This window comes from Medicago sativa, chromosome 4 (assembly GCF_051527215.1).
Source record: "Medicago sativa cultivar Bolivia chromosome 4, Bolivia_mono, whole genome shotgun sequence".
NCBI lineage: Eukaryota > Viridiplantae > Streptophyta > Magnoliopsida > Fabales > Fabaceae > Medicago > Medicago sativa.
This window is the reverse complement of record NC_140752.1, coordinates 66,187,826-66,208,635: the sequence shown is the minus strand read 5'-3', so window position 1 is coordinate 66,208,635 and position 20,810 is coordinate 66,187,826. Positions and strand designations below refer to the sequence as shown.

Below are 20,810 nucleotides of genomic sequence, written 5' to 3'. Positions count from 1 at the left end.
AATTTTTTTCAAACTTGGTGATCAATGTCCTGCATTGAGCGATGGGAGAAATCTACTTCACGTCTTGCCTTTAAGACAAAGTTTTTTTTTATTATCTTCAACATTCAAATCTATGTCACCTTGTGTGAATCTAGTATTGCTTGAAACCATAGTTGAAACCTTAACTTTGATTAAAGGAGCTGGTGGAAAGTTAAATTTTTCTTAACTTTTGATTAATGTGAAGTTGGAATAATTTTTATTTTGCTTTACCATTATTTAAAAATATGTGTACAAATATTTAAATTATTCATAATTGTTTGTTAAGAAAGAGAGATAAAGTGTGTTAAAAAAATAAAAATTTGTTGAAGAAAAAGATAGTAACTAATGATTCGTTATCCCCGTTATAACCTTAAACAAAAAATAGAGTAACTAACTATTTGTTATCCCAATTATAGCGTTAAACAAATCTTCCTAAAATAATGTTTATTGTTGGTGTCATTAAAAAAAAGAATTTATATTATATTTGTTACAATGTTGGTATCATTGAAAAAAGATAAATGTAGTTTGTTACAATATGAAAGTGGCAAAATATCTATTATCCATTGTTAATATCATAAAAACAAAGGAAATCATGTTCTATTAGTTTGTTGTGATATAATAATAATAGAGAATTGTGTTTTTATAATTTGCCTATAAATGTATCTCTCATTACTTAGAAAGGATTAAGAAATCATTAGTTAGTTATCGAACTTTGAAGTTTGAAACTTAGTCAAAGATCAATGTCTCGGTTAATGAATATGTCATCAATTCTCTTTATTGTTGTTCTTGCTGCAGCAATGCTACGAAGCACAGAAGCAATAGATCATATTGTTGGAAGCAAGAATGGTTGGATTAGTCCTCAAGCTGGCCATTCTTTTTACTCCGATTGGGCCTCCAATATCACATTCAAAGAAAACGATGTGCTAGGTGAGTTTTTTTGGTATATGCTTCTAAAATTGAATAGAATCTCAAATTTGATTGAAATATTTTTGAACATTGCTATGACATTGAAATTTTTCAATATTTCTTATAGACATAATTGTTCAATACCAATAGCTTTTATTTAATTGTGTCTGACTGTTAATGTATTTGCTATTGCAGTTTTCAACTTTGTCACCGGACGCCACACTGTTGTTGAACTGAACCAGACATACTTTGAGAATTGCAGCTTGAATCAGAATATCCAAGTCTTAGATACATCACCAGTAAGATTCACCCTAAATAGAACTGGAGTATTCTATTTTACATGTTCCATCCCAGGCCATTGTGCCAGTGGCCAAAAGCTAAGTGTTAACGTCTCTGCCTCTTCACCAACTCTTGCACAAGGACCATCTTCTCCTACTTCCTCTGTCAGCAGAGACACTCATATTGCTACTTTCTCTATTCTCATTGCTGCTGTTGTTGTAAACTTTTTGTTGTAGACTTCAGCTTCTTTGAAAGGGTTGCTATTTTTAGTTTGCAAGGTTTTTCAATTTACGTGTTTGATGCTCTTTATTTAGTATTTGATATACATATTTTGTGGCTTTTTTTTATTATTTTGTTTTTTGGTAAGCACATATTGGGTGACTTGATTTATTTATCTTTTTAAATAGTATTGGATGGCTTGATTGATAGCCCTTTGAGTTTGTATCGGAATAATAAATTTGCCTCCTTCCTAAAGACTTGATTGTTTGGTTGTGAATCTAGAGACTAATAAAAAAATTAATGATACCAAGGCCTAGAATAGGAACAGGAAGCAAAAACGTTGTTGTTATTGTCTTCTTTGTTGGTTCCATCATCATGAATAGTACTCTCTCCGGTCCTATTTATAAGAGAAATTTGGGTCAATAAAAGTGAATGTATTTGGTCCAATTTTTTAACCAGATACATTAACTTTTGTTGACCAAAATTTCTCTTATAAATAGGACCGGAGGTAGTAGTTTTCTTTTGACCACTTTGGCTTTGGTCTTCTTGTTCGTCGTCGCCATTCTACTATGCGCTGTGAAATAGCCCTATACTCTATTAGGTTAAAGGAAAGAAGAATAAGCAGAGAAAAAAGGTGCAGAGTAAAAATAGATGTGGCAAATAGAAAGGGTTTATCGTTTTTTTTTTTTTTTTAAGAAAGAATGAGATTATTGTATTGTTTAGGGTTTAGAAAAATACATAGTACTAATAATTGCTACCCAATTCTATTTGTGGTGGTGTAAAAAACCATTTTCTTCAATTGATATTGTCAATATTGTTAGGTTAATATTTTTGTTGTTGTTATATATAGCGCAAGAAATTCACCTTTTTAAGGTGAAGAAACGAAGTGTCCGACGTTCGAACTCGATCTTTACATATATTATGCAATGTCTCTAACAATTGTGCTCAACACGAAGACTATATGTTAGGTTAATCATCTATAAGTATTTTTTTTATTATTACAAAGAGGGTCGAAGCGTGGGAGAGGAGTACTTCAAAACTACCAAACGAGGGGTAACAATCCCCAAAACGACAGCAAAAAAATAAATGACTAAACTGAGACGGACATGTCTAAAAAAACATCTTATTGAGTTAGCTTTTTTACTTTCAATTATACCCTTAAACATATTTAACTATAAAAATGTTATTTTATCGGTGTCATTAAAAAAGATAATAATTTATATTTGTTATATGGTTGATATCATTGAAAATGATAAGTATAGTTTGTTACAATATGAAAGTGCCAAATGCCTACTATCTATGCTTATAATTTTAATCAAAATAAAAATAATTTTAATTAATTTTTTTTTGAAGAAGCTATAATTAATTTTTTTTGAAGAAGCTAAATAGCCCATCCAAAATGGCACTAGAGAGAATCGAACTTGAGACCTTGCGGGAATCGAACTTGAGACCTTGCGGAGGAGCACACTCCCAAGACCCAAGCCAATACCACCAGACCAACCCAAGTGGGTTATAATTTTAATTAAAATTTTAAAAAATATTTCCTTCAAAAAAAAAATTAAAAAATATTGTTAGTAAGTTATACTTATTAGCACAATAAAAAGAGCGAACAAATTTTTCTATATTAATATTATATTGTTGATGTTATTAAAAAAAGATAAGAATTTTATATCATTTTTTTTCTTCTAGTCTTGTTTTTTTTGCCTTGTTGAATCAATTCACTATTCTTTGAATTGTATCAACCTTCCTCTGGGGAAAATAGCACACAATTTCAAAAAAATAAAAATTCATTTTGAAGTTATGCATGCCGGATCTGAGGCAGGGCGAGTAGAGCGACCGTCTTAGGCCCCAAAAAATAAGTACAAAATTTGGGTCCCAGCAAAAAATTAGGGGTTCATTAGGCCTTTAACCAATTATTTAACTACTAAAGGGAGGTGTGATTGTTAGTACGTAGTGGGCTTAGTTCTTTGTTAACCCATTTATAATTTATTGTGAGGTTATAATGAGAGTTCAAATCCCTAGCCTTCCACCATCCCAAACTCTTATGTCAAAATCAAAAGAAACCATCCCACATCCCTTATTTGAAAAAGTTAGAGGCTAAACAATTGAGGGTTATATGTTATTAGACATGTTTTATGAGAGGATATTTTGATTCTTATTAGATAAATTATAAATTAAAAAAATCTTGCACAACTTCTAAAGCTGCATTTTCTCATAAGGATTTGTCTGATGTTGATGCAAGTTTTTTTTTTTTTAAATTGAAAGTGCTGAAAATGTCTTTGCCAAATATGTGAATGTCAGCATTTGAAATTCTTGAGTTTATCAAAGCCGCAAATTGTTATTCAAATGTTTCAATTGCTTATCGAATTCTCTTAACTATGTTGGTGACAGTGACAACTGTTTAAAGAAGTTTTTCGAAGTTAAAGTTATTAAAAAATTACTTGAGATCGAAAATGTCACAAGAAAGATTGAATGATCTAGCTATTTTATGTATTGAGAAAGACGTGATAGAACTATTGATGTTGACACAATTGTTAGTGACTTTGCATATAGAAATGCTCATAGGAATTGTTTTGTATGAACATTTGAATATTAAAGAAAAAACTCAATGTATTCTATATGAATTTTGATGTTTTTTTTTAGATAATTTCTTAACGTAGTAAAAACTATCATTTTCAAACAAATTATTTTCAGACTTTAGAAATTTAAATATTTTATGTGTACTCATTATTTAGGACCCAAATTGTAGGCTCGTCCCAGGCCACCAAAATCTCAGAAACGACTATGAAGTTATGCCTTACCCACATAAGCATGGATCAAATTATAGAAAGTTGCTTAGAAAGTTGTTATTTCATGAGCAATCTCAAACTTAAAATTTTGTCGAGCCTAAGTGTGTGTTTGATTCTTCGATACCAGAGAACAATTTTGAATACATATTGATTTTACAAAATGGGTTAATATATGTTCAACCCCTATAATATAGTGAGAAACTCTGCCTTCTCTCTAAGTTTTCTTCCTCTTTCACACATCGAGGAGGGGTGATTTTAGGTCAATTTTTGACCTAGAATCACCCCTCTGCATCTCTTTTCCCCTTTCTTTCAATCTAAATAAGTGATCTCCACATACATCAAGTTTTTCTTTTGTGTTTTTTCGTGATTTCGTCGTCTTAGTGCGACGTTGTGTTGTTCGTCGTCTTGTGCGGCGTTGTTTGATTTCACATCTTTTGTTGTGCGGTGTTCGTTTGCTTCGTATTGAAAGATCAGCTTCAGACAATCACAAATTCAATCAATGATTTGGGCGTCAACGTTGCAGATCCAGAAGTATGGGTATTCTGGTGATTTAGATTTTATCATATTATTTGTAGGCATTTTGCCGTTGAATGCTATTAACTTGGGTGATGTGAGTTTGTTCGTAGATTCACCCTTTACGTTTTTAGCGATATTGATCATGTTATTGGCTCTGATGTATTCTATCAATATGAATGAATGAATATCTTTTGTTTTTGTCAAAAAAAAAAAACACTATAATATAGTTGATTTCCAATTTAGCCCATGTAAAAAATTGAGATTCCAACTGTAAAATGAAGATTATCAACAAATACTTGGAATATTGCGAGTTAAATACCACACCTAAAGATAAAGCAAATCATATCTGCTTTGACCAGTGACACTCCTTAAAGAAGTATGAAATTGTCTCATTGTATAGCCCACAAAAAACACACAATGGATCGCAAATTATTCCTTTTTTAAAGAGATCATTTTTTACTGGTAGCTTTGCATGTAGAATCCTCCAAAAAAAATGGATGTGTTTTGGAATACTTTTTATTTTCCTTAATTTTTTTCACATTTGGTGATCAATGTCCTGCATTGAGCGATGGGAGAAATCTACTTCAGGTCTTGCCTTTAAGACAAAGTTTGGTTTTTTTTTATTGTTTTTTATTCCTTGAAATCATAGTTGAAACCTTAACTTTGATTAAAGGAGCTGGAGGAAAGTTAAATTTTTCTTAACTTTTGATTAATGTGAAGTTGGAATAATTTTTATTTTGCTTTACCATTATTAAAAAATATGTGTACAAATATTTAAATTATTGATAATTCTTTGTTATAAAAGAGAGATAAAGTGTGTTAAAAAAAATAAGAATTTGTTGAAGAAGGTGATAGTAACTAATGATTCGTTATCTCAACTATAACCTTAAACAAAAAATAGAGTAACTAACGATTTGTTATCCCAATTATAGCGTCAAACAAATTTTCTTAAAATAATGTTTATTGTTTGTGTCATTAAAAAAAGAATTTATATTATATTTGTTAGATTGTTGGTATCATTGAAAAAAGAAAAAAGATAAGTATAGTTTGTTACAATATAAAAGTGGCAAAATATCTATTATCCATTGTTAATATCATAAAAACAAAGGAAATCATGTTCTATTAGTTTGTTGTGATATAATAATAATAGAGAATTGTGTTTTTATAATTTGCCTATAAATGTATCTCTCATTACTTAGAAAGGATTAAGAAATCATTAGTTAGTTATCGAACTTTGAAGTTTGAAACTTAGTCAAAGATCAATGTCTCGGTTAATGAATATGTCATCAATTCTCTTTATTGTTGTTCTTGCTGCAGCAATGCTACGAAGCACAGAAGCAATAGATCATATTGTTGGAAGCAAGAATGGTTGGATTAGTCCTCAAGCTGGCCATTCTTTTTACTCCGATTGGGCCTCCAATATCACATTCAAAGAAAACGATGTGCTAGGTGAGTTTTTTTGGTATATGCTTCTAAAATTGAATAGAATCACAAATTTGATTGAAATATTTTTGAACATTGCTATGACATTGAAATTTTTCAATATTTCTTATAGACATAATTGTTCAATACCAATAGCTTTTATTTAATAGTGTCTGACTGTTAATGTATTTGCTATTGCAGTTTTCAACTTTGTCACCGGACGCCACACTGTTGTTGAACTGAACCAGACATACTTTGAGAATTGCAGCTTGAATCAGAATATCCAAGTCTTAGATACATCACCAGTAAGATTCACCCTAAATAGAACTGGAGTATTCTATTTTACATGTTCCATCCCAGGCCATTGTGCCAGTGGCCAAAAGCTAAGTGTTAACGTCTCTGCCTCTTCACCAACTCTTGCACAAGGACCATCTTCTCCTACTTCCTCTGTCAGCAGAGACACTCATATTGCTACTTTCTCTATTCTCATTGCTGCTGTTGTTGTAAACTTTTTGTTGTAGACTTCAGCTTCTTTGAAAGGGTTGCTATTTTTAGTTTGCAAGGTTTTTCAATTTACGTGTTTGATGCTCTTTATTTAGTATTTGATATACATATTTTGTGGCTTTTTTTTTGGTAAGCACATATTGGGTGACTTGATTTATTTATCTTTTTAAATAGTATTGGATGGCTTGATTGATAGCCCTTTGAGTTTGTATCGGAATAATAAATTTGCCTCCTTCCTAAAGACTTGATTGTTTGGTTGTGAATCTAGAGACTAATAAAAAAATTAATGATACCAAGGCCTAGAATAGGAACAGGAAGCAAAAACGTTGTTGTTATTGTCTTCTTTGTTGGTTCCATCATCATGAATAGTACTCTCTCCGGTCCTATTTATAAGAGAAATTTGGGTCAATAAAAGTGAATGTATTTGGTCCAATTTTTTAACCAGATACATTAACTTTTGTTGACCAAAATTTCTCTTATAAATAGGACCGGATGTAGTAGTTTTCTTTTGACCACTTTGGCTTTGGTCTTCTTGTTCGTCGTCGCCATTCTACTCTGCGCTGTGAAATAGCCCTATACTCTATTAGGTTAAAGGAAAGAAGAATAAGCAGAGAAAAAAGGTGCAGAGTAAAAATAGATGTGGCAAATAGAAAGGGTTTATCGTTTTTTTTTTTTAAGAAAGAATGAGATTATTGTATTGTTTAGGGTTTAGAAAAATACATAGTACTAATAATTGCTACCCAATTCTATTTGTGGTGGTGTAAAAAACCATTTTCTTCAATTGATATTGTCAATATTGTTAGGTTAATATTTTTGTTGTTGTTATATATAGCGCAAGAAATTCACCTTTTTAAGGTGAAGAAACGAAGTGTCCGACGTTCGAACTCGATCTTTACATATATTATGCAATGTCTCTAACAATTGTGCTCAACACGAAGACTATATGTTAGGTTAATCATCTATAAGTATTTTTTTTATTATTACAAAGAGGGTCGAAGCGTGGGAGAGGAGTACTTCAAAACTACCAAACGAGGGGTAACAATCCCCAAAACGACAGCAAAAAAATAAATGACTAAACTGAGACGGACATGTCTAAAAAAACATCTTATTGAGTTAGCTTTTTTACTTTCAATTATACCCTTAAACATATTTAACTATAAAAATGTTATTTTATCGGTGTCATTAAAAAAGATAATAATTTATATTTGTTATATGGTTGATATTTTTTTTTAAAAGATATGGTTGATATCATTGAAAATGATAAGTATAGTTTGTTACAATATGAAAGTGCCAAATACCTACTATCTATGCTTATAATTTTAATCAAAATAAAAATAATTTTAATTAATTTTTTTTTTTTGAAGAAGCTAAATAGCCCATCCAAAATGGCACCAGAGAGAATCGAACTTGAGACCTTGCGGAGGAGCACACTCCCAAGACCCAAGCCAATACCACCAGACCAACCCAAGTGGGTTATAATTTTAATTAAAATTTTAAAAAATATTTCCTTCAAAAAAAAAATTAAAAAATATTGTTAGTAAGTTATACTCATTAGCACAATAAAAAGAGCGAACAAATTTTTCTATATTAATATCATATTGTTGATGTTATTAAAAAAAGATAAGAATTTTATATCATTTTTTTTCTTCTAGTCTTGTTTTTTTTGCCTTGTTGAATCAATTCACTATTCTTTGAATTGTATCAACCTTCCTCTGGGGAAATTAGCGCACAATTTCAAAAAAATAAAAATTCATTTTGAAGTTATGCATGCCGGATCTGAGGCAGGGCGAGTAGAGCGACCGTCTTAGGCCCCAAAAAATAAGTACAAAATTTGGGTCCCAGCAAAAAATTAGGGGTTCGTTAGGCCTTTAACCAATTATTTAACTACTAAAGGGACGTGTGATCGTTAGTACGTAGTGGGCTTAGTTCTTTGTTAACCCATTTATAATTTATTGTGAGGTTATAATGAGAGTTCAAATCCCTAGCCTTCCACCATCCCAAACTCTTATGTCAAAATCAAAAGAAACCATCCCACATCCCTTATTTGAAAAAGTTAGAGGCTAAACAATTGAGGGTTATATGTTATTAGACATGTTTTATGAGAGGATATTTTGATTCTTATTAGATAAATTAAAAATTAAAAAAATCTTGCACAACTTCTAAAGCTGCATTTTCTCATAAGGATTTGTCTGATGTTGATGCAAGTTTTTTTTTTTTTTTAAATTGAAAGTGCTGAAAATGTCGTCGCCAAATATGTGAATGTCAGCATTTGAAATTCTTGAGTTTATCAAAGCCGCAAATTGTTATTCAAATGTTTCAATTGCTTATCGAATTCTCTTAACTATGTTGGTGACAGTGACAACTGTTTAAAGAAGTTTTTCGAAGTTAAAGTTATTAAAAAATTACTTGAGATCGAAAATGTCACAAGAAAGATTGAATGATCTAGCTATTTTATGTATTGAGAAAGACGTGATAGAACTATTGATGTTGACACAATTGTTAGTGACTTTGCATATAGAAATGCTCATAGGAATTGTTTTGTATGAACATTTGAATATTAAAGAAAAAACTCAATGTATTCTATATGAATTTTGATGTTTTTTTTTAGATAATTTCTTAACGTAGTAAAAACTATCATTTTCAAACAAATTATTTTCAGACTTTAGAAATTTAAATATTTTTAGTGTACTCATTATTTAGGACCCAAATTGTAGGCTCGTCCCAGGCCACCAAAATCTCAGAAACGGCTATGAAGTTATGCCTTACCCACATAAGCATGGATCAAATTATAGAAAGTTGCTTAGAAAGTTGTTATTTCATGAGCAATCTCAAACTTAAAATTTGGTCGAGCCTAAGTGTGTGTTTGATTCTTCGATACCAGAGAACAATTTTGAATACATATTGATTTTACAAAATGGGTTAATATATGGGTTAATATATGTTCAACCCCTATAATATAGTGAGAAACTCTGCCTTCTCTCTAAGTTTTCTTTCTCTTTCACACATCGAGGAGGGGTGATTTTAGGTCAATTTTTGACCTAGAATCACCCCTCTGCATCTCTTTTCCCCTTTCTTTCAATCTAAATAAGTGATCTCCACATACATCAAGTTTTTCTTTTGTGTTTTTTCGTGATTTCGTAGTCTTGTGCGGCGTTGTTTGATTTCGCATCTTTTGTTGTACGGTGTTCGTTTGCTTCGTATTGAAAGATCAGCTTCAGACAATCACAAATTCAATCAATGATTTGGGCATCAATGTTGTAGATCCAGAAGTATGGGTATTCTGGTGATTTAGATTTTATCATATTATTTGTAGGCATTTTGCCGTTGAATGCTATTAACTTGGGTGTTGTGAGTTTGTTCGCAGATTCACCCTTTACGTTTTTAGCGATATTGATCATGTTATTGGCTCTGATGTATTCTATCAATATGAATGAATGAATATCTTTTGTTTTTGTCAAAAAAAAAAACCCTATAATATAGTTGATTTCCAATTTAGCCCTAGTAAAAAATTGAGATTCCAACTGTAAAATGAAGATTATCAACAAATACGTGGAATATTGCGAGTTAAATACCACACCTAAAGATGAAGCAAATCATATCTGCTTTGACCAGTGACACTCCTTAAAGAAGTATGAAATTGTCTCATTGTATAGCCCACAAAAAACACACAATGGATCGCAAGTTATTCCTTTTTTAAAGAGATCATTTTTTACTGGTAGCTTTGCATGTAGAATCCTCCAAAAAAATGGATGTGTTTTGGAATACTTTTTATTTTCCTTAATTTTTTTCACATTTGGTGATCAATGTCCTGCATTGAGCGATGGGAGAAATCTACTTCAGGTCTTGCCTTTAAGGCAAAGTTTGTTTTTTTTTATTGTTTTTTATTCCTTGAAATCATAGTTGAAACCTTAACTTTGATTAAAGGAGCTGGAGGAAAGTTAAATTTTTCTTAACTTTTGATTAATGTGAAGTTGGAATAATTTTTATTTTGCTTTACCATTATTAAAAAATATGTGTACAAATATTTAAATTATTGATAATTCTTTGTTATAAAAAAGAGATAAAGTGTGTTAAAAAAAATAAGAATTTGTTGAAGAAGATGATAGTAACTAATGATTCGTTATCTCAACTATAACCTTAAACAAAAAATAGAGTAACTAACGATTTGTTATCCCAATTATAGCGTCAAACAAATTTTCTTAAAATAATGTTTATTGTTTGTGTCATTAAAAAAATAATTTATATTATATTTGTTACATTGTTGGTATCATTGAAAAAAGAAAAAAGATAAGTTTAGTTTGTTACAATATGAAAGTGGCAAAATATCTATTATCCATTGTTAATATCATAAAAACAAAGGAAATCATGTTCTATTAGTTTGTTGTGATATAATAATAATAGAGAATTGTGTTTTTATAATTTGCCTATAAATGTATCTCTCATTACTTAGAAAGGATTAAGAAATCATTAGTTAGTTATCGAACTTTGAAGTTTGAAACTTAGTCAAAGATCAATGTCTCGGTTAATGAATATGTCATCAATTCTCTTTATTGTTGTTCTTGCTGCAGCAATGCTACGAAGCACAGAAGCAATAGATCATATTGTTGGAAGCAAGAATGGTTGGATTAGTCCTCAAGCTGGCCATTCTTTTTACTCCGATTGGGCCTCCAATATCACATTCAAAGAAAACGATGTGCTAGGTGAGTTTTTTTGGTATATGCTTCTAAAATTGAATAGAATCTCAAATTTGATTGAAATATTTTTGAACATTGCTATGACATTGAAATTTTTCAATATTTCTTATAGACATAATTGTTCAATACCAATAGCTTTTATTTAATAGTGTCTGATTGTTATTGTATTTGCTATTGCAGTTTTCAACTTTGTCACCGGACGCCACACTGTTGTTGAACTGAACCAAACATACTTTGAGAATTGCAGCTTGAATCAGAATATCCAAGTCTTAGATACATCACCAGTAAGATTCACCCTAAATAGAACTGGAGTATTCTATTTTACATGTTCCATCCCAGGCCATTGTGCCAGTGGCCAAAAGCTAAGTGTTAACGTCTCTGCCTCTTCACCAACTCTTGCACAAGGACCATCTTCTCCTACTTCCTCTGTCAGCAGAGACACTCATATTGCTACTTTCTCTATTCTCATTGCTGCTGTTGTTGTAAACTTTTTGTTGTAGACTTCAGCTTCTTTGAAATGGTTGCTATTTTTAGTTTGCAAGGTTTTTCAATTTACGTGTTTGATGCTCTTTATTTAGTATTTGATATACATATTTTGTGGCTTTTTTTTATTATTTTGTTTTTTGGTAAGCACATATTGGGTGATTTGATTTATTTATCTTTTTAAATAGTATTGGATGGCTTGATTGATAGCCCTTTGAGTTTGTATCGGAATAATAAATTTGCCTCCTTCCTAAAGACTTGATTGTTTGGTTGTGAATCTAGAGACTAATAAAAAAATTAATGATACCAAGGCCTAGAAAAGGAACAGGAAGCAAAAACGTTGTTGTTATTGTCTTCTTTGTTGGTTCCATCATCATGAATAGTACTCTCTCCGGTCCTATTTATAAGAGAAATTTGGGTCAATAAAAGTGAATGTATTTGGTCCAATTTTTTAACCAGATACATTAACTTTTGTTGACCAAAATTTCTCTTATAAATAGGACCGGAGGTAGTAGTTTTCTTTTGACCACTTTAGCTTTGGTCTTCTTGTTCGTCGTCGCCATTCTACTCTGCGCTGTGAAATAGCCCTATACTCTATTAGGTTAAAGGAAAGAAGAATAAGCAGAGAAAAAAGGTGCAGAGTAAAAATAGATGTGGTAAATAGAAAGGGTTTGTCGTTTTTTTTTTAAGAAAGAATGAGATTATTGTATTGTTTAGGGTTTAGAAAAATACATAGTACTAATAATTGCTACCCAATTCTATTTGTGGTGGTGTAAAAAACCATTTTCTTCAATTGATATTGTCAATATTGTTAGGTTAATATTTTTGTTGTTGTTAAGTAGCGCAAGAAATTCACCTTTTTAAGGTGAAGAAACGAAGTGTCCGACGTTCGAACTCGATCTTTACATATATTATGCAATGTCTCTAACAATTGTGCTCAACACGAAGACTATATGTTAGGTTAATCATCTATAAGTATTTTTTTATTATTACAAAGAGGATCGAAGCGTGGGAGAGGAGTACTGCAAAACTACCAAACGAGGGGTAACAATCCCCAAAACGACAGCAAAAAAATAAATGACTAAACTGAGACGGACATGTCTAAAAAAACATCTTATTGAGTTAGCTTTTTTACTTTCAATTATACCCTTAAACATATTTAACTATAAAAATGTTATTTTATCGGTGTCATTAAAAAAGATAATAATTTATATTTGTTATATGGTTGATATTTTTTTTAAAAGATATGGTTGATATCATTGAAAATGATGAGTATAGTTTGTTACAATATGAAAGTGCCAAATACCTACTATCTATGCTTATAATTTTAATCAAAATAAAAATAATTTTAATTAATTTTTTTTTTTAAGAAGCTAAATAGCCCATCCAAATTGGCACCAGAGAGAATCGAACCTGAGACCTTGCGGAGGAGCACACTCCCAAGACCCAAGCCAATACCACCAGACCAACCCAAGTGGGTTATAATTTTAATTAAAATTTTAAAAAATATTTCCTTCAAAAAAAAAATTTTAAAAATATTGTTAGTAAGTTATACTCATTAGCACAATAAAAAGAGCAAACAAATTTTTCTATATTTATATTATATTGTTGATGTTATTAAAAAAAGATAAGAATTTTATATCATTTTTTTTCTTCTAGTCTTGTTTTTTTTGCCTTGTTGAATCAATTCACTATTCTTTGAATTGTATCAACCTTCCTCTGGGGAAAATAGCGCACAATTTCAAAAAAATAAAAATTCATTTTGAAGTTATGCATGCCGGATCTGAGGCAGGGCGAGTAGAGCGACCGTCTTAGGCCCTAAAAAATAAGTACAAAATTTGGGTCCCATCAAAAAATTAGGGGTTCATTAGGCCTTTAACCAATTATTTAACTACTAAAGGGAGGTGTGATCGTTAGTACGTAGTGGGCTTAGTTCTTTGTTAACCCATTTATAATTTATTGTGAGGTTATAATGAGAGTTCAAATCCCTAGCCTTCCACCATCCCAAACTCTTATGTCAAAATCAAAAGAAACCATCCCACATCCCTTATTTGAAAAAGTTAGAGGCTAAACAATTGAGGGTTATATGTTATTAGACATGTTTTATGAGAGGATATTTTGATTCTTATTAGATAAATTATAAATTAAAAAAATCTTGCACAACTTCTAAAGCTGCATTTTCTCATAAGGATTTGTCTGATGTTGATGCAAGTTTTTTTTTTTTTTTTTTTAAATTGAAAGTGCTGAAAATGTCTTCGCCAAATATGTGAATGTCAGCATTTGAAATTCTTGAGTTTATCAAAGCCGCAAATTGTTATTCAAATGTTTCAATTGCTTATCGAATTCTCTTAACTATGTTGGTGACAGTGACAACTGTTTAAAGAAGTTTTTCGAAGTTAAAGTTATTAAAAAATTACTTGAGATCGAAAATGTCACAAGAAAGATTGAATGATCTAGCTATTTTATGTATTGAGAAAGACGTGATAGAACTATTGATGTTGACACAATTGTTAGTGACTTTGCATATAGAAATGCTCATAGGAATTGTTTTGTATGAACATTTGAATATTAAAGAAAAAACTCAATGTATTCTATATGAATTTTGATGTTTTTTTAGATAATTTCTTAACGTAGTAAAAACTATCATTTTCAAGCAAATTATTTTCAGACTTTAGAAATTTAAATATTTTTAGTGTTCTCATTATTTAGGACCCAAATTGTAGGCTCGTCCCAGGCCACCAAAATCTCAGAAACGGCTATGAAGTTATGCCTTACCCACATAAGCATGGATCAAATTATAGAAAGTTGCTTAGAAAGTTGTTATTTCATGAGCAATCTCAAACTTAAAATTTTGTCGAGCCTAAGTGTGTGTTTGATTCTTCGATACCAGAGAACAATTTTGAATACATATTGATTTTACAAAATGGGTTAATATATATGTTCAACCCCTATAATATAGTTGATTTCCAATTTAGCCCTAGTAAAAAATTTAGATTCCAACTGTAAAATGAAGATTATCAACAAATACGTGGAATATTGCGAGTTAAATACCACACCTAAAGATGAAGCAAATCATATCTGCTTTGACCAGTGACACTCCATAAAGAAGTATGAAATTGTCTCATTGTATAGCCCACAAAAAACACACAATGGATCGCAAGTTATTCCTTTTTTAAAGAGATCATTTTTTACTGGTAGCTTTGCATGTAGAATCTTCCAAAAAAAATGGATGTGTTTTGGAATACTTTTTATTTTCCTTAATTTTTTTCACATTTGGTGATCAATGTCCTGCATTGAGCGATGGGAGAAATCTACTTCAGGTCTTGCCTTTAAGACAAAGTTTGTTTTTTTTTTTTTTATTGTTTTTTATTCCTTGAAATCATAGTTGAAACCTTAACTTTGATTAAAGGAGCTGGAGGAGAGTTAAATTTTTCTTAACTTTTGATTAATGTGAAGTTGGAATAATTTTTATTTTGCTTTACCATTATTAAAAAATATGTGTACAAATATTTAAATTATTGATAATTCTTTGTTATAAAAGAGAGATAAAGTGTGTTAAAAAAAATAAGAATTTGTTGAAGAAGAAGATAGTAACTAATGATTCGTTATCTCAACTATAACCTTAAACAAAAAATAGAGTAACTAACGATTTGTTATCCCAATTATAGCGTCAAACAAATTTTCTTAAAATAATGTTTATTGTTTGTGTCATTAAAAAAAGAATTTATATTATATTTGTTACATTGTTGGTATCATTGAAAAAAGAAAAAAAGATAAGTATAGTTTGTTACAATATGAAAGTGGCAAAATATCTATTATCCATTGTTAATATCATAAAAACAAAGGAAATCATGTTCTATTAGTTTGTTGTGATATAATAATAATAATAATAGAGAATTGTGATTTTATAATTTGCCTATAAATGTATCTCTCATTACTTAGAAAGGATTAAGAAATCATTAGTTAGTTATCGAACTTTGAAGTTTGAAACTTAGTCAAAGATCAATGTCTCGGTTAATGAATATGTCATCAATTCTCTTTATTGTTGTTCTTGCTGCAGCAATGCTACGAAGCACAGAAGCAATGGATCATATTGTTGGAAGCAAGAATGGTTGGATTAGTCCTCAAGCTGGCCATTCTTTTTACTCCGATTGGGCCTCCAATATCACATTCAAAGAAAACGATGTGCTAGGTGAGTTTTTTGGTATATGCTTCTAAAATTGAATAGAATCTCAAATTTGATTGAAATATTTTTGAACATTGCTATGACATTGAAATTTTTCAATATTTCTTATAGACATAATTGTTCAATACCAATAGCTTTTATTTAATAGTGTCTGATTGTTATTGTATTTGCTATTGCAGTTTTCAACTTTGTCACCGGACGCCACACTGTTGTTGAACTGAACCAGACATACTTTGAGAATTGCAGCTTGAATCAGAATATCCAAGTCTTAGATACATCACCAGTAAGATTCACCCTAAATAGAACTGGAGTATTCTATTTTACATGTTCCATCCCAGGCCATTGTGCCAGTGGCCAAAAGCTAAGTGTTAACGTCTCTGCCTCTTCACCAACTCTTGCACAAGGACCATCTTCTCCTACTTCCTCTGTCAGCAGAGACACTCATATTGCTACTTTCTCTATTCTCATTGCTGCTGTTGTTGTAAACTTTTTGTTGTAGACTTCAGCTTCTTTGAAAGGGTTGCTATTTTTAGTTTGCAAGGTTTTTCAATTTACGTGTTTGATGCTCTTTATTTAGTATTTGATATTCATATTTTGTGGCTTTTTTTATTATTTTGTTTTTTGGTAAGCACATATTGGGTGACTTGATTTATTTATCTTTTTAAATAGTATTGGATGGCTTGATTGATAGCCCTTTGAGTTTGTATCGGAATAATAAATTTGCCTCCTTCCTAAAGACTTGATTGTTTGGTTGTGAATCTAGAGACTAATAAAAAAATTATTGATGGTAGGCTAGAAAAGGAACAGGAAGCAAAAACGTTGTTGTTATTGTCTCCTTTGTTGGTTCCATCATCATGAAGTAGTTTTCTTCTTTATGTGACAACAACTATGATATTAATAGGTGTTCAGTTTCGGAGCAGTATATGCGGATTCTTTGTCCTAGTTTTAGGAGAATTTGAGCTGGATGTAGGGCTAGTTTTGTTGTTTTTTGGTGGTCAAATGCATCTAAAGGTCCTTTAAGTTTTTCGTTTTTTTCAAAGTGGTCCTTTAAGTTTCAAAAGTCTCAAACAAGTCCTTTTAGTTTTTGAATCGTTCCAAACAAGTCCTTTTAGTTGTAGAATGCATCTAAAGGTCCTTTTAAGTTTTTCGTTTTTCCCAAAGTGGTCCTTTAAGTTTCAAAAGTCCCAAACAAGTCCTTTTAGTTTTTGAATCGTTTCAAACAAGTCCTATTGTAGATAGCATAGTTGGTAATTGCTTCCATGAACTCATCTTTGGTACCAAATCTGGCTCCTAACACCCACTTAAAATTAGTCATCTTTTTAAGTATGGCAAATGGTGGATAATGCTCTTTGTTGCTATCATCTGAATCATCACCATCATCCTCTAAAAGGACTTGTTTGAAACGATTCAAAAACTAAAAGGACTTGTTTGGGAATTTTGAAACTTAAAGGACTTGTTTTGGACTTTTGAAACTTAAAGGACCACTTTGGGAAAAACGAAAAACTTAAAGGACTTTTAGATGCATTTGACCTTTTTTGGTAACAATACTTTATTTTTTGGTTTGATTGGTTTTGTATCCAGTAATTTGTTTTCTGCAACTTGGTTTTAATTACTTAGAATAAGAAATCATTGCAAGTTATACAAATGATTTGTAAATTTAGGTAAATATGTTTTGATGCTATTATAAAGATTTTTATTGGCAAGAACTCATTGTCCGCCTACATAAGCTTCAAATTGTTGTTTTCTACCATTATATTTGTTGTGCGTGTGACTCAAAATCTTGTTGGAATTTTTCTCTTGTTTTTCAAGAAAGTTGAAGACGATATTTATTTGTCAAGAAATCATAAATATAAGGTGGTTGTTTGGAAAGACATATGGGTTGCATAGCTATTTCTTGAAGTGCGAGATAAGCAAGGTAGTTTATTCAATTGTTTGCCTACTTGCTTGTCTATTTTTTGAAGTACAAGACAAGCTGAGTAATGTCTATTACCGTTTTAACGTTTTAAAACGAGACAAAATCAAGTCATCTGTAAAACTTTTACTCATATTTAATCGAAGAAATCATAGTTGTTACAATCAAGCTCTTTTTCGTTCTTACATGAGGCGTATCCCTGTTAAACCTCGCTGCAATTCATGTTCTGCACCGTGTATTTACCTATAGGAAATAATTCCTCGCTAAACACCTCCATTTCCTCGCTAAACACCATACTGACTGCCATTGTCAGCTTTTTAGTGGTCAATCGGTCGAAGAAGCTTACCTAGGAAATTTGCCACTACGCATTGTCTTTAACGAGGAAAATGAATTCCTCGGTATAATTCCTAGCTAAATTGATAATTTTTTGTAGTGAGAAAATAAGTAATTGCAGTTCACTTGTTCATTTCCTTCTCGTACCATTTTGTCTTGTAACAAATGGCAAATCACATTTTTTCTCCTTTTATTTCATCCATACAAAGGTTAAAACGTAAATAAAATACTCAAATTCGACACATAAAAATGAGTGAAAAAATCTCATCAGAGGCTACTTTGTCTAGTTAAATGAATTAATCAAAACTATTCATAAGCTTTATACATATTTACATCATCACAACTGTGCACGGCAAATCCTAAAAAATAGTAAGTACTGGGGAATGCAGTAAAAAGGATGATCACTTTCAAGTTCCAAGACCAACAGACGAGGTTTTCATCTACAAACAAACGTTTCAGATCTGGCAAGCCAAATGAAGGTAACTGCAAAATATACATGAAAGAACTGCCTAGCCATTTCCAATAACCGAAAGAGAGTTTGACATTGCTTCTGACATAAACTACTTGATGCCAGACCAAATGGTGGAACTGATCATGATCAGTTTATAGGCTGATCGTACTTGAAAAATCTAATTATGCATTGTTTAGCTCAATACCCATTGTCTCATAAGCTTCCAGCTAAGGAGAAGAATTATAGATGCCTCATTGATACTCTCAAACCACCTTCATCACAAGGTAAACAGGTATTGTCCCAAGACACAAAACTAACTTTTTGAGTGGCAATATCACCACTCCAAATAAAGTTCCATTTTCTGCACAATGGTGGCTCTCTCTCGGTGCCTGATTTTGTTACCTCACTTTGTTAGAGATATATGCTTAGTTTGCCAAATTATAGATTTTCTTGTACTTAATGGGTTAGGCTTGGTCCCCATGTGTATAACTTTTTCTTCATCAATAAAGATTGACTTTGATTAAAAAAAAGAATGCATATTATAAAACAATAATGTGTACACCCTCCGATCACTGTTATAAACAAAAACTCACATTTTAGATTCATTCAATAAATGATATATGTGGTTTATACATCATTTATTGAATGAATAAAAGAAAATCATTTTTGCTTATAATAATGATCGAAGGATGTATATATTATCAAAAGAAATTGAAATAATAAAAAAATTATTAAAAAACTATTTTATTTACAATTTAATATTTTTTATTTAATTAAATAATCAATTTTTTTAAATACATATATATGTTTATATAAATAGATATTAAGTTTTGATGTAAGATTTTTTCCTTTCAATTTTACCGTTCACTTAAACTTTTTTACGGTTATATGCTTCCTTACCAATCAATTAACTTAATTTTTTTTCCTCAAAAAAATAACTTAATTTTTAAAATAATCGAATAAAAAATTACAAATTTTATTATTTTTTATCAATAAAAAGAGAAAGGCGTGAACAATACGCTAATAATAAATAAGTCTTTGAAAGTGTAGTCTAGTGGTTAAAGAGTTGGGACATTGAAGGAGTTTAAGAATGATGTCATCAACTTTTATATGTTTAAATTACTAGTGCGGGGACTTTTTTTAGAACATTTCGTGCAGGGACCTATTTGTATAATGTCACTTTACCGTTAACTAACACTTTTTTAGCGGAATGACCTAATTGAAAGAAGAAGAAAAAAATCAAATAGTTCAAGAACTTGATTCAAACTTTATTAGTTGAGGGACCTATAAATTAAATAAACCATAATTGTCAATGAAGTTGACTTAGTTTGTAAGGAGTTCAGTCACCTGCAAGGTCGTAGGTTCAACTCTCAATACCAATGTAAGGACCTTTTTGGTGAGTGATCTGTAAGTACTGTTTTAACTCTGATGAGCCTTCGAAACCCAACTCGCCTAAACTTTCTTTAAAAAAATAAAATAACCATAAATGTTCTATAGTTACTACATATACCGGTTTCCCCCTGAAAAATTCAATTAAGGTAACATATGTTGATTTTTTTTTTTTTTACAAAGTTAACATATGTTCTATATCTTCATTGATTGGTTAAGACATATAAAAGAATTTCAAGTGAAGTGGTTTATGTTTGCTTGTAATCTAAAATCAAGTTTGATACAAAACCTAGTGTAAGTTTTTAATTTTCAACCTAAACCAAGCACTACATTTCATTACTTTTACTCAAACCCATGTTTAGAGGCAAAACCAATTCTATCTAATATTAATCTAACATGTATTTTCAATAAAATAAAATCATGCTTGAGATTGGGGTGTAATCAAATATTGATGGTTCCAACTTTCTGTGAAACCGAACACTATTTATTTGATGTAAAATACGTACAACAAACATTAAACTTCCTAGAGAATCTATCAAGATTTTAATCCCTTTTAGCTACATAAGTATAGTAACCAGCTCATCCTTTTCAATTCTTTCTTCATAATTCTATAATTATCTCTTCTATCTGTGGGTCGACCTATTATGCTCCACATACAAAACTTTATCAATGCCTATCTAGTTATTAGAGTTGTGGTATTTTCTTCGAA

The 20,810-nt window shown here is 30.7% G+C and overlaps 4 protein-coding genes across 4 annotated transcripts; all 4 read left to right on the top strand.

The window, feature by feature from the left end:
- Nucleotides 1-730: 730 nt before the first annotated feature.
- Nucleotides 731-1,714, top strand: LOC146930876 (umecyanin-like). Its single transcript, XM_085708322.1, has 2 exons — nt 731-945; nt 1,120-1,714. Exons 1-2 carry the CDS (start codon nt 759-761, stop codon nt 1,437-1,439), a joined length of 507 nt encoding a protein of 168 aa, XP_085564448.1. The 5' UTR covers nt 731-758; the 3' UTR covers nt 1,440-1,714.
- Nucleotides 1,715-5,961: 4,247 nt separating this feature from the next.
- Nucleotides 5,962-6,756, top strand: LOC146930875 (umecyanin-like). Its single transcript, XM_085708321.1, has 2 exons — nt 5,962-6,176; nt 6,351-6,756. Exons 1-2 carry the CDS (start codon nt 5,990-5,992, stop codon nt 6,668-6,670), a joined length of 507 nt encoding a protein of 168 aa, XP_085564447.1. The 5' UTR covers nt 5,962-5,989; the 3' UTR covers nt 6,671-6,756.
- Nucleotides 6,757-11,138: 4,382 nt separating this feature from the next.
- Nucleotides 11,139-11,847, top strand: LOC146930874 (umecyanin-like). The gene is made up of 2 exons (XM_085707612.1): nt 11,139-11,353; nt 11,528-11,847. Exons 1-2 carry the CDS (start codon nt 11,167-11,169, stop codon nt 11,845-11,847), a joined length of 507 nt encoding a protein of 168 aa, XP_085563738.1. The 5' UTR covers nt 11,139-11,166.
- Nucleotides 11,848-15,805: 3,958 nt separating this feature from the next.
- Nucleotides 15,806-16,842, top strand: LOC146930873 (umecyanin-like). Its single transcript, XM_085708320.1, has 2 exons — nt 15,806-16,022; nt 16,196-16,842. The coding sequence occupies exons 1-2, from the start codon at nt 15,836-15,838 to the stop codon at nt 16,513-16,515; spliced, it is 507 nt and encodes a 168-aa protein (XP_085564446.1). The 5' UTR covers nt 15,806-15,835; the 3' UTR covers nt 16,516-16,842.
- The last annotated feature ends 3,968 nt before the right edge of the window (nt 16,843-20,810 follow it).

Bases quoted from the DNA above. Each gene is read 5' to 3' on its own strand.
- LOC146930876 (XM_085708322.1), top strand. From the start codon at position 759: ATGTCTCGGTTAATGAATATGTCATCAATTCTCTTTATTGTTGTTCTT. The intron at 946-1,119 runs GTGAGTTTTTTT...TTGCTATTGCAG, and splicing joins CAAAGAAAACGATGTGCTAG to TTTTCAACTTTGTCACCGGA.
- LOC146930875 (XM_085708321.1), top strand. From the start codon at position 5,990: ATGTCTCGGTTAATGAATATGTCATCAATTCTCTTTATTGTTGTTCTT. The intron at 6,177-6,350 runs GTGAGTTTTTTT...TTGCTATTGCAG, and splicing joins CAAAGAAAACGATGTGCTAG to TTTTCAACTTTGTCACCGGA.
- LOC146930874 (XM_085707612.1), top strand. From the start codon at position 11,167: ATGTCTCGGTTAATGAATATGTCATCAATTCTCTTTATTGTTGTTCTT. The intron at 11,354-11,527 runs GTGAGTTTTTTT...TTGCTATTGCAG, and splicing joins CAAAGAAAACGATGTGCTAG to TTTTCAACTTTGTCACCGGA.
- LOC146930873 (XM_085708320.1), top strand. From the start codon at position 15,836: ATGTCTCGGTTAATGAATATGTCATCAATTCTCTTTATTGTTGTTCTT. The intron at 16,023-16,195 runs GTGAGTTTTTTG...TTGCTATTGCAG, and splicing joins CAAAGAAAACGATGTGCTAG to TTTTCAACTTTGTCACCGGA.